Source organism: Sipha flava, unplaced genomic scaffold, assembly GCF_003268045.1.
Source record: "Sipha flava isolate LNK unplaced genomic scaffold, YSA_version1 108_pilon_pilon, whole genome shotgun sequence".
NCBI classification, from domain to species: domain Eukaryota; kingdom Metazoa; phylum Arthropoda; class Insecta; order Hemiptera; family Aphididae; genus Sipha; species Sipha flava.
This window is the reverse complement of record NW_020271725.1, coordinates 877,752-892,006: the sequence shown is the minus strand read 5'-3', so window position 1 is coordinate 892,006 and position 14,255 is coordinate 877,752. Positions and strand designations below refer to the sequence as shown.

General features: G+C 28.0%; 1 protein-coding gene across 1 annotated transcript in view; it reads left to right on the top strand.

Moving 5' to 3' along the window:
- LOC112686270 (agrin-like) overlaps window positions 1–14,255 on the top strand; it is a 216,703-nt gene that overhangs the window by 6,588 nt on the left and 195,860 nt on the right. The window contains exon 2 of the mRNA XM_025558477.1: window positions 7,540–8,078. Coding sequence (XP_025414262.1) covers window positions 7,601–8,078 — 478 coding nt within the window. The 5' untranslated portion in view covers window positions 7,540–7,600. The remainder of the gene's footprint in view (window positions 1–7,539; window positions 8,079–14,255) is intronic.

Sequence of the window (14,255 nt, the reverse complement as noted above, 5' to 3'; positions counted from 1 at the left end):
TTTTTCTAGATATAATATATATATATATATATATATATATATAATAGTTAAATTATTTTAATTTTTGTAAGTAAATTTTTCAAAAATTAGATAATTTTTTTTATTCTTAAATTAATATAGAGTTCAATTGATTTAATTTTAGTAAGAATTTTGTTGTAAGTCTTAAAATATGCAAATAGCTCTAAGGCAGACAACAATAATTGTTGGCTATTTTCTCTGTAGTTTGTCAAAATTTTGCAAAAATTATAAATAAATCATGGCTTCACTAGGTACTGCGAAATACTCATGTTTAATTTATCCATCAGGTATGAAATGCTATTATTCTAAAACTTTAATAGTCCAATTAAAAGGTTTTTTTTTTTTTTTTTACTTTAATAGGTGTCTTACTATGGAAAAGTAAGGAAAATTTGTGTTTTTTATTTTATTTCATGGCTATATAACTTACAAATTTAACAACAATTTTCTCGATAATATGTAATGTAATCGAATAAAATATGCATATCTGCATAAAGGTTGCATCAAACAAAATTATTTACAACATTTTTAATCATACTTTTAATAATCTACTTTGAAATAAGGTAAAATATATTTATTCATAGTTTTCTTGTGTTTGTTTTGATAAAATTTATTGATTTTTAGTTTTGGACTTAAAATTAAAATTAAAAATTAATTTCATATAATTTAAAAATTTTAGTCACTATTAATTTTGATAAAAAATAAATAGCTTATTTAAATTTTTTTTTTATCTATTATAATACTTTAAAATTAATAGCAACAAAATAATACGGGTTTCAGTCCAGACGTGTAAAATGAGTTTCCGTTATGTTCTTTTTTTACTTTTATAATTAAATTATATCGGTCCACTAATAAATATAGTTAAAATTCTAAATTCTAATAAATGTATTTTTCTTAAATGTTTAATAACGCAGTGAATTTTAGTATGAAAAAAGAAATTGAACCGATTAGATAAATTATAAAAATTATAATGAATTCGTTTAATTGTATTTATAAAAGATAGAAGTACCTAAGCTTAATTCGTTGATAAAAAGCATTAAATAATTTAAATTTTGATTACCTAAATGTAACATATTTTTAATATTTTAATTGGTTATAGGATTTTAACCATGAAATTTTCATATTTTGCTGAGCTACAGCACTGAAATTTATGGGTGGCCTTTATGAAATTTGATAATTTTGTAGTAAAAACAGTAAAAGCAGTAATTATAGTAATAAAATACAAATTTTAACTGACCCAAAAAACACTAATTAATAAAAATTCAACAATTTAGAGTTATTTGAAATTTAATAAAGAATATAGATCATTTTGAATAAGTAGTTAACCAATTTGTCTAAAATATATTTTATACATGAAGACACTAGAATACATAAAGCATGACGTATATTAACTTAATAAAAAATATTTTATGTATAATTTAAATAGTAAATTAAATGTAAGTTGAAGTCTTTTTTAATGAACTATTATTTTAAATATAAAGAGGAATTACGATAAAAAAAACAATATGTACATTTATTTTATGAGATTCATCCCCGTCTTTAAAATATGACAGTCGTATAATGGAGAAATATCTTAAAATATAATATTTTAAGTATCACGTGCCGTTTGTTTATCTGAAAACATTTGTAACACTGATATTCATTGCAACCTTTGAGTGGTGTCCCGTTATAATGGTGGGGTTTTGTTCGCTAATGAAACAATTCAACAAGTTTTGTGAAATGTTTTGTCTTACTGTCATCCATTCGTCTTACTATTTTGAACACAATAACTTAGAATTGAAAATGCCCAATCACTAAATAAGCTCCATTAGTCTTGTCATTTGTAGACCACACACAAAGTCTTACGAAATATTATACATGTGGATGTTATTCCAAATTTACAGTAGGATTGCCAACAAACAACTGTTGGTGTATTCAACAATAGTATCATTCAATGAATGTATATCTGTTTATTGTATTTATTTATTTACGAGTATTCATGAAAAAGTTCATATAATTTGTTTGATCCATGTATGTTTTATACATAGGTAGTCTTATACAATTTGGTACAATAGTGTTTTTGAATAATGCACTGATAGTATATAATATTCTTCATTATGAATTATTTAATAATAAATCAATATTATTGTTATACATATAATGTATGTATATAATGTTGCATAATTATTATTTTTTTAATATACCACCTTATATCTTTGACATATCATTTATAATATTACTTCCAATATCTGTAATAAAATATTGATTTACTTTAAGATTTCATAGGCTTATAATGTTAATATGTAGGGTAAAATATAAAAAAAACTATTTTTCTCTCAATCAACGAATAATATTTAATATCAATACTCTTCATCAAAATATCTGAAATGTATTTGTATATATCATTAATACTCATTCATTCAAATATCGGTTTTCGGTAAATTATCTTTACTTGGAAAAACAACTTATCTCAAACTATACAAAATATTCAGAATTTTATGGTATTTTATTATTCAAGGGAAATATAATACATATTACACATAGTTTTATAATCGTTACGAGTTGTTTTACTACGAATATAGTATGGATGAATAATTTGTATTCATTTCTTTGTATAGTTTGATGAACAAATTGGTTGTTTTTGAAATAAGATATTACCATAGAATATTCAGGATCCCCTTAACCAAAAAAATAACAAATTAACTGTGAAAAATCAGGGCAAATAAATAAATCTGTAAAATAATTTAAAGAAGAAGAGATAATTATACAAAAATTTTTGGAGCTGAAGTAAAGGTCAGATAGAATAAGCAATGTATTAATTAAGTATAGACAAAAAAGATTTAAGATAAAGTAAGGTAAATGTATTTTGGTCTGAAGTAACTACAATTTGAAAGAATGGTAAAGATAACTGCAGCTAAATTAACAACCACAAAAAGATAAATATATACTTATAATATAAACAATATTGTGTTGTCAGTAATTAATTTTGGGAAATAGATAAGAAAAAAATTTGTTTGTATGTAAATGTGTTTGTTTGTCTGTATGTGCATAAAATAATACAATTTTGAAATGAAAAATCTTATTATTTTATGCATCCAACTATAGTAATTGTTATTGATGTCCGACTAGTAAAATTACTATGTATTAGTGTATTGCACTTATAAGAGTGAACTATTTATTTTGAATTAAAATTTTAATTTCTTAAATTATTTATTTTGAATAACACTTTTAATTTCTAACATATATTTATATTTTCAAGGTCATGGTGGTCTTAATAACCCTTATGATTTAGTAATCTAACATACCTAGAAAATTCTACGTGCAAAAGTTTATGCATAATTTTTGAAATTTATAGTTTTAAATCTAATAAACTTTAATTATTTCTATATATTGTTTGTATACACCTAAATCAATGACTCATATTTCCAAGTTAACACACACTATTCAAACAAATTGAAAGCAGTTAAATTATTTAAATTTACAAACTTCTTTAAAGCAATTAAGCACACATGGTTTGTAACTTATAATCACTCGACATAATTTATATATGTTTATAAAATTATTTATAAATTCATACAGCATACAACATTTTATAAATAAATTATTACATTCTTCTGGATATTCATTTTATTTTAGTTTAATACAAACATATAAGTAATAATTAGTTATTAGCTTATATATATATATATATATATAATTTCAATTGATTACCATATTGGCAAGATTTCAAATTTTTCTTCATAATGGCATATCTCCAATTTGAATCATCATAATCATGAACTTGAACGTAAATAATATTGAAATATACTTTTGATAAATATTATATCATATATAAGTATCAGGGTTATTATAATGATACATTTTAAAAATGTTATAATAATAAATTAGTGAAATTCATTATTTAAATTACTTATCATCCATTCAGACAGATGGTAATAATTATTTAAGACAAAATACCACCAATGTCTATTTCAATATATCATTATAATAGTTTATAAACAATGTTAGTGTTGAAAAAAATGTGATACGTTTTTAGACGATAAAATAAATATTTAAGTAAATTTAAATTGAGAAATTTACTGTAAAAATATTCAATGATGACTCGAACTATTCTCGAGTATATATATAACTTGTGATTTAGTTGAATACTTTTTTGAATTATGTTGAATTAAACCTAAATGATTACTTAAAAAATAAAACTTTACTTTTTGTTGTTTAATATTTATAATCAATATCGGAATTATATACGAAAAAATTCTCCATTTTTTTATTATACAATTATTAATTGGTAAAATTAAATTTAGAACCTTTCAATAACAATTTTGAATTTCTTTTTTGAATTTTCAAATCTTTTTGCTTTATTTTAACACTGTTTATTATTTTACAGTGTTAAAATATCTGTAACTTTCCTTATATTTTTCAACGATAATGTTATACTATAATTTACTACAAAAAATATTAAAAAAATAATTATTATTTTTCATCCATAAGCTATACTTTCTATCCATTATTACATTTTTGAATAAAATAAATAGAAGCCAAGTTTTTGATAGGGATTTTTAAATACTATGCTATTGGTAAAAAATAAAGCGTTTATAAATAACTAATTAGTTTCTGTTAAATAGATACGTTGAAAATATTTATTTTATTTCTTTTAAACAATGGCCAACTTAATACAGTCAATACGTATTTTAACAATAGCTAAACTATAATTTAATATGCTTGTTATGTGTATTAAAGAAATATACTCAAAATATACAAATATTATGTTGGTACTGTATACTGTTTCTAAGGAAATTATTTAAGTATAACTTTTAAATTGCATGTAATAGTATATACATTAAAATGGATCCACACTTATTGGGTAATAAATTCAGATTGCTCATTTTCTGTTTGAAAAAGGAAAAGAGATAGTGTGTATAAAAGGGTTATCCATCAAGGAAATGCCACCAAAGAAGTAGCTATTTCCGTCGGGTAGTGAGAAAAACGGGAAACTTTTGTTTCTTTTTTCGTCCTCGGACAACCACTTCGACCTGAATACACACACAACGCTAACCTTCTCATAGAAGTGATAATATAAAACAAGTTCCACCTTGTCCGTTTCCGAAAGAAAAACGATATCCGGAACGTGTTTTTGCTTTATTTTCCTTTGTCTTTAATATCCCGTCAATTACATAAATTGTATCGTTGTGCGCGTTGGACGTATATACAACGTTAAATATATTTTATAATACGCGTACTCCATGTACATGCACTGAAACAAAATTGACGAACGGTAATAATTAAAATTAATTATTATACATCCGACGGCTGTTAATCCTCCTCGGTTACATATGAATATCATGTTTGCATATTAATTTTCATTTTCATCGTCATTATCTCTTTGAAATCGTTCCTGGAATCGTTCTTAATCCAGTTTACCGACAATAGGCATTGGATATATAGCGTATTATTAATAATAATAATAACAACGAGTCATAATGAAATTTGTGTTTTGATATATACACGTTTAGATCGTTCTTTTTTGCCGTACATTGATTATTGTTTTGATGTTTGGTTAATATATAGATATTTTTTTGCTAGTACATTTTAATGATAGACAAACGTTTATTGAACTTTCTTTAGTAGTAAATACGTTTTATATTAAATGTAATGCGTTTCCGTAGTTTGGCACATAAAAATAAATATATTCCTACCTCTTATTACTTAAATATGTTTAGGCAATATGTACAGGCAAATTAGAAAGTTCAGTTTATTCTATGCCCGATTTTCTGGTACAAATTATGTCTAATTTTACATTATTTGGGCATTTTATATAGTGCCCAATTAGGTGTAGGGTAAATATTGAAAATACTAAAATTAAATATAATATCCAATTAGATATTTTAATAAACAAAAATAAAATAGAAAAAACTTAAAATATACACTTTGAATATTAATAAAATATAAATAAGTTATACAATTACCTACTAAAACGTAATGTTAGGTACATAGAATAACATTATTTATTATTTATTATTACATACATCACTATTTTGGTACTTTGAGTTACAAAGTCGATTAGATTTTTTTAACTTACACCAGTTAGTCTTACATAATGTATTGCAAGTACATTTGTTATGATAAATACATATGATAAATTTAATATACTAATAACATAAAAAACACACAAAAATGCCTTAAAAAACTTTAAAAAAATACCTTAAAAATTATATAAAAACTAATTAAATACGTGAAAAAAATGTATTTATAAATAATAATTTTTATTAAAGATATGGGTGTGATAATTGGTGTAATAGTAATTTAAAATATGAACTATGAATTATAATATTAATAAACAATAGTAGGTATACATTTACATTTTAAGCATTATATAAAATTATTAACACTTGTTCTCAAATATAAAATTTGAAAAAAATGTACAAAAACTACAAAAAATGACTTAAAAGATGAAAATATGACTTAATTTTTTTGAAAACGTTAAAAAACAATATAATTCATTCATAGCTAAAAATACCTAAAAATGAAAAAAATAAAAAATGCAAAATAAAATTATAATATTCTGCATCAAGGGAGAATGGAAAAAATGTTTAGCTAACATAGCCTTGTATAGAATCAAAGGAAAAAAAATGCAAAAGTCATTAACATCTTAACTCTAATCACAACCCTTGGCCACCTATGTTAGAATATTTTCTTGTCGTTTCTCCTAAAGATATTTTTACAGGTGATATTTTACTAGGTTGGATAAACACTTTTTCGCACATCGTGAATTATTATTTATATCATAAGTTTTTACTTTTTAGCCACCGTCATCGGTTACATTATGTACAATAAGAAATTTATATCAAAAGTCATGGTATCAATCGAATGAAATATACAAATATAGGTATAGTTACGTATATTCGTTATTCGATATAAACGTGCAGAGTTCATTAATTTCACATTGTTCACTTGAAACTGGTCCGGATACACATCGTACAATGACCGTTTATAGAAAAATTCAATGTGTTGACACGTTATTTTTTTACATCGCGCAAAATATTCAAACATTGCGTACAGTGCCCGGGCATTGTGTCACAATACCCGGGTTTCCTACTTAGTCCGTAACACATACACTTCGTAAGCTGATGTATATTATACGGGTATTTTTTTCACGTTCAAATAATTTAAGATACTCTGTTAAGACTAAAAGTTTTAATTATATTATAATTATTAAACGCACCTCTCTATTAAACGAGGAAGAACCATGGGGATAAAAAGGAATACGCCCCCAATGAGTTTAGAGTTCAGTAGTTATTTACTTGAATACTTGATTTACAAAAGCACCGATTGTGTTCCTTTTTTTTTTTCGATTTTCTTTATGAGTTAAATTTTTTCCCCCGTTAATATTATATTTAGCAGTGATGTTGAACATTTTTCTTACGAGTTGTCGGATTGGTTCTGTAAAGATTTTACATTTTTTTTTTTTTATCTTGCGCAGCGAAGAAGAGCATTTATTTGTTTTAATTTTTTTTTACAATCAGATTTATTATGTCATTCGAACAGGCACAGTCAGCGGTGCAGTAATACACGATCTCGCGGACACGGTGTACACGGGTCGAGTACGATGGCCGCGTACGGCGTCTACGGTAACGGCGGTTGCGGCGGTGACGTTTACGTGCACGGTGACGACACCGATCTGTACCACCAGGTGGTGGTGCTCTCGAAACCGGACGGCTCGTGCATACGGAGCCACGCGAACGGAAGTGGCGTCTGCGGCGGCGGTGGCGGTGGTATCGTCATCGCGGACACGGCCAACGGACGGTGTGTCGGTGAACAGCAACAACCGCAGCAGCAACCGCAGCAGCAGCAGCAGCAGCAGCAGCAGCATCAGCAGCAGTACCATATGCAGCAGTCGTACGACACGACGCGGATGTGCGGTGGTGGCGGCGGTGGTGGCGGCGACTTGGCCGGTGCTGTCGGAACCGACCCGTACCGCCGGCACCGACGGTCGTTCTGGTGCCGGACCACGACGCTGGCCACGATCAGCGCCCTGCTGGCCACCATGTTCTGCATCACGTGTGGCGTTTTTCTCTACTACAACTGTGAGTGCGATGACACTTATTTTTTTTTTTTTTTGAAACTCTAGGTCTTAGAACGCAATACGTGCACGTACAGAGCCTTAGCAACCGAATATTTCACCCGGGGTGAAATTTCAAAATACGCCCCCCTCAAGTGTTTTAATTTATAAAAAAAACTCACAAAAAAACTGAACACTTTTTGTATAGATATAATATAAATAATGATTTTTATTATAATTATGTAAGCGTTATTTAATTTTATTTAAATCAATAACTTATTAAAATAAAAATATACATAATAATATTTATAAATTATATAAGTAATTACATAAATACATAATATTGCTTTTACTTATAAGTAACAATTATATTGCAAATTTTTGCGCCTTCCCAGGAATCGCACCCGGGGCTTAGGCTCTTCTAGCCCCTCCCCTTTACTACGGCCCTGCGTACGTACGCTATGGTCAACAGTCGGTAAAAAAAAAATCCGCCTCGACACGTAGTTGTGATTGTTTGCATTAAACTCGAAATTACACATAACAATAATATTGAAAACTGTAAACAGTTGTTTTTTCTGTCATGGATTACAACGTTTACTGGTTAATTGGTTTCGAATCGCAGTTTTAAATCTTCTTCGATTTAATCTGCAGTTTGGTTCCAAAAACTTCTCAATTTAAAACTTTGTACAGGGTCTCAATAGATTAACGTATTTGCGCATAAATATTGAATTTCGAATCAAAATAAATACCAAGGGTTCAGTTGGTCAGTTGAATTAGCTTTCACTAATTAATCTTACTAATCAAATTTTTAATGAATCATTAGGAGTTCCTCGCGGAAAACAAACTTTTGAAAGATTATTTTTTTTTTGAACCAAGCTCATAAGTAATTCACTTTTAATTTCTTTATTACGAAGCAATAACTCCTAAATAATAATATTTTTATTACTATTATTATTAGTAGTATTATTTAAAATCAAATTTTTATTTGTATTGAACAATTTAAAGAGTAGAAGTTAGATGTATAAAACTCATTTTACTCATTTGGACGATTTGTTTGATTAAATTTATCTTGCGTTATGCACTAAACGGACACTTAATAATAACTGCGTATTTGATTTTTGTTAATTTATTATTTATCACGTACCAATTAATATCTATAGTAAGTAATATTAGATAAAAAAAGTGCTTAATATCGAAAAAGGCAACCGAGGATCTAAAAAAAATTTAAAAACTGATACATAAGTGTAATACAACTTTATAAATGAATAAAAGTGTGATTCTAATGTTATGCACGGCATTTTCAATGCGATGTCGTGGTATAACCTCTGAAATCATGGGCGGTGGTTAACGTGCAACAATGTGGTTCATACCGTTAACCACGTAATTTTTAATTTTATTGAATTTTTTGAAAATATATTAGTTGAATGGGTTTTGCCCCATGCATCTAAGACATTATTTTTATTTACTTCCCTTTGCTGAAAATACAGCCTACAGCATGCAAATTGATAGCGTAGTGAGGGAGAGGGTGGATCACCTCGCCAACAGTAAGGCTGACGCCCCATTAGACGTTACACATCAAAAGGACCTTCTTGTTTCATTGCTGTTTTCATAATTTGTAGTGATGCTTACTATTTTTAAGAAAATAATTTGACCATAAATGTTATATACTTGTAATAAATAAAAAAAGGTTTTAGTTTGTATACCGTAGGAAAATATGCGTACATGTACAGGTAGAATTTTAAAATACAGAACGTCAATTATTTTAGATGGACCGTATAGAACTCAATTAAGCATGCGATACGTTATTTTTCAATAAAATAATTGTTCTTTCATGTCGACCTTTTTCCTTCATGTCAACGGTAAATTAATTTCATATTTATCGTTCAGATTTCAATATTTTCCGATTAATGCAACTGAATTTTAGTGTTTACTAAATTGTAATGTTGTTATGATAACTAATGAACGAAAAAAGTATTTTTTGAATACATTATTAAACTAAAATTTACTAAAATAAAAAATGTACATTTATAATTTTCCTACGAGCTTTTATTTCTTGTCATTTTACTTTTACGTCTAATATTATTTCTTTCTTCTGAGATAACGGTAAAGTTACTTTGTAATTATATTGATAAACATAGTAATATAATGTTTATGGAGACTCATTATTTAAATAAAAAATTATAGTATGAAACATAATGATACAGTTTTCACGAGCACTTTAAAGTCCAAAGCATAATTTATATAATATTATATTTATTTACTAGTAGTTAATCGAGGTCTGCTCAGAATTGTTTTCAAATACGATAATTTATCATTGCTTTTACATTTTGAAATACCCGTTCCGGTTAGCCACAGTGCTGTAATTTACTGCATCAATTGTTTCTCATTTTTGTTGTTCTAAATTTATTTTTCAACTGTATTATTTCGACTGAAAATAAATCATATGAAATTAATTTTTAGCTATATTTTAAATATCCCTTCCTCGATCGGATCATAGCATTTCATTAGTGTTCTCTACTTTAAAAAAATGTTCGCTTATACTATATTAATAGATAAATAGACATCGATATATTGTCATGCGTATACGAGAAATATATTTATGAAGCAGAAACAGAAAAAAAAAATTTAAAACCTGATTTCATCCACTAGACCGGGCGATTGTTCTATCTTTCCAATGCCGAATGGCCACACCGCATAATATAATATAATATACGCATATTATACTACCTATGTAATAACTGTTTTTATTTATTTTTTGGCTTTTCGTTTTTTATTTTTTTATAATAGTATAATGTTATGGACACGCATCCTAAGCTCGTGTGCGATATAAAATAAAAATAATACCAAATTCGTGAAAGAAAACGCAATTTTTCCACGAAAACATATGCGACTATGTTGCGTGCGTTGTATTTTACTGCATTAAATAATATGCATAAATATAATTTTATATATGGTGGTGATGTTGGTGAACTATGGCAATGATACACGTACATTTTACGAACTACGACCTAATTGGTACATATACTTTCTCATATAATCGTATTGCTATGAAAATTTAATTATTTATCATTGACGTATAACCACGGGTTCAATTGCTGATATATAGAGCGAAAACCGGAATGTACCTAAGGAGAATATAAAAATGCTGAGAGCATTTGAATTGCAATTAAAGAGATGCAGGTATGATATTTCAACGTAGTAGATAAAAAGAAAATTAATCTCGATTAAAACGTTTAGTTTACACTCGTTTAGATAAATGTATATATTTAATGTCAGTAGTAATATTGTATTCATATATATTTATATTATTGATCATGTTAAATTTGTTAAATTTTTCAATTTTCTTCGTGTTATTCAAATTAGGAGACTGCTAATTTGATTTTTACTGCTTTTTAGGAATATATTTCAGCTGATTTCGATGTATATGTAGTCAATAATTACTATACAGTGTTATAATATTTATTGTAATGACTAGTAATTGATTTTTTAAATATTAATAAAAATATTATTTTATAAAATATATCGCCAAGTTCTTCTTGGCGGCTATAAAAAACATTATAAATTGCCTTTAGTTTGGTGGATTTAAGGGGTTGCCGAAGGGCCTCGACCTCTCCATTAGCAAAAGTTAGGTTTTATTAATTTAATTCAGTTTTTATTTTAATCTTTAAAATTTTATCTTTTATATTGTTTCGTTCAAAATGATGATATAAATGATATAATAATAATATAATGCTGAAATGATATGAGAATTTCCAAACATTCGTCAACTTTTCTAATTATGACAAATAACCTATAACAATATCGACAAGAGAGCGGTTTTTCTCAACGCTAAAACAAATAAAAACATATTTAAAAACAACAATGAGGGAAAACCGTTTAAATGGATTAGCTTTGCTTGATATCCATAAACAAATCGATGTAAAGCCGAAGAAGTATTAGATATGTTTTCAAAATCTAATCCTAAGAGATTACAATTTTCTTTATCGTTATACATTTCTTACAATATTATTTTAATTTAAATATAATTTTTAACAAATAAAAATATACACAATTAAAATTATTGTCTATTTGTATGCACCTATTTGTTAATTACTAAAAAAAATTTAAATTTGCGCTCTGTAGTATGGACCCCCCCCCAAAATTAAATTTTTGATCCACCACTGCTTCAGTGTACTATTAATTCATACATCTGTTCTCTCTTTGAGCATTTGTAGGCGACGATTTCGAATTTGACATGACATTTTTTCTTAATTATTGGGGATGTCAATTTTCAAGTCTTTCTTTGATCTTCAATAGCTACTACACGTTATTCCAAATTGTACTCGTAAGACATGTACTCTTAGTGAATTCATGATTCGTTTTAACCAAGCATATACTGGGTCCATTTTTCCCTACCAGGAAACTGGATATTATTATAGCCCACTTAATATAAATACCAATAGAAATGAGTCTCATGTATACCTATCTATAAAAATAGCTGGTTATTTATTTTTTCTTATCAAATAAACCATGTTAATTCTCTTTTAACCATTTTATACAGTATATTATATTACGTTTCAAATAAAAATCAATTAAAATCTTTTGTGTTAAATGTCCACGACTGTTGGAATGTAAATTTTTACATATGATAAAACATTAATAATTATTAATGTTTATTATAATAAACTTAAAAGTCTTACTTTTAATAAAAATTATAATACTCAAAATAACTTAGGTGTATCAATAACAATGACACAAGATCAATTTATTTGTTTTCGTGAAGGTGTGTTATTATGGTGACGGTACATAATTGATACTTTAAGAGAAACCGGAAGTGTTTGACGAGATCGGAAAAATCTTTTAAGATTATTATTTCAATATAAATATCATTATCTTACTGTTTTTGTGTATTATTATAGGCGTTGAAAATGTTTGCAGAGCATTCAATCTTCAACTAAATTCCAAAACCTGCTCCTTTACTTATAGGATTGTCTGCTATTGAATTACTTACATCCCAAAAGATAATTTCATCGGCCATTTAAAGTTCTCGTTACATTCGTAAGTGCTATAAAAACATAGAAATCGAAATGATAAACACAAAGGTATACGGTAATCAAAATTAAAGACTCCTTAGGCATAACATTTTTGTCACACCTGTACCGAAAGTTTGGTTTTTGACCACAGTCGAATCGTTAGAATGTCACATTATCCGTCCAGCAGGTGGTTATATGGGAATCCCATAGTGGCAGGTGGTAAAGTGGAAATCCCAAAAAGTGAGGAGGGAAGTGGAAATTCCTATCACTCCGTGTAGTAAATTGGAAATTTCCAAGAGCGCTGGCCAGACAACCAGAAACTTAAATGTATACCACGGTCCGTATAAAACATAATCTTTCGGTTAAATCGTATACTCATATCACAACCTCCTTGCACGACGCATAAACATTTAAACATATTTCGTTTTTACTGTTCCCACACAAGTGCGTTGGACGTTACGGATAAATTTGTTTTGCGCGATTTATATAGTAATTCGAATTAGAAAATGAGATCGTTCGCACAAGTGTCACGTTGCCGTTAAAATTACCTCATTTCGTGTTAACCGGAGCACCCGATAACGATGTCGGCGTGTGATGCTCGAGAATTTTCGATCGGCGCATTATCGCGGTACGATTATCACCGGTCCGCGGTCGCCATTACTGCCGGGACTTTTTTCCGCCGACACTTTCTCCACGAACGTCCGTCTCGCCGTTTTTCCCGTGCCGTATGTTTTTGTGGTTGCGGCATAGCACGGTGGAGTCGCCATATCCGGGGACAACTTCGTGTCTGTGACGACTGTTCGAACCGTAGCTGATCCGTGTCCGCGAAATTTTCTTTCGATTATCGTCGTGCGCGTAGAAGCCATCTATTGTAAATCGAGACTGACGCCACTGATCAACCGATTCTTCTGCCGGTTGTGGCGTTCGTCGCACGTGTGAACACGTTCGCGTGGGCATAATCACTCGAACGCCAAACCGTCCAAGGTATTTTCCGTTATATTTGTTAAAAATATTATATTTATTTTTATATGATTTGTCTTGTTATATTATTACAACGCGTTTGGAGCATATGTGATTTTATTGTTATTTTTAGATTTATCATTTCTGTTATTACTTTTATTTTTTTTATATTACTGTGGCGCTTTTGGCCCGTTTATCTCGGCATTTGTTATAATTTCATTAATTATCCT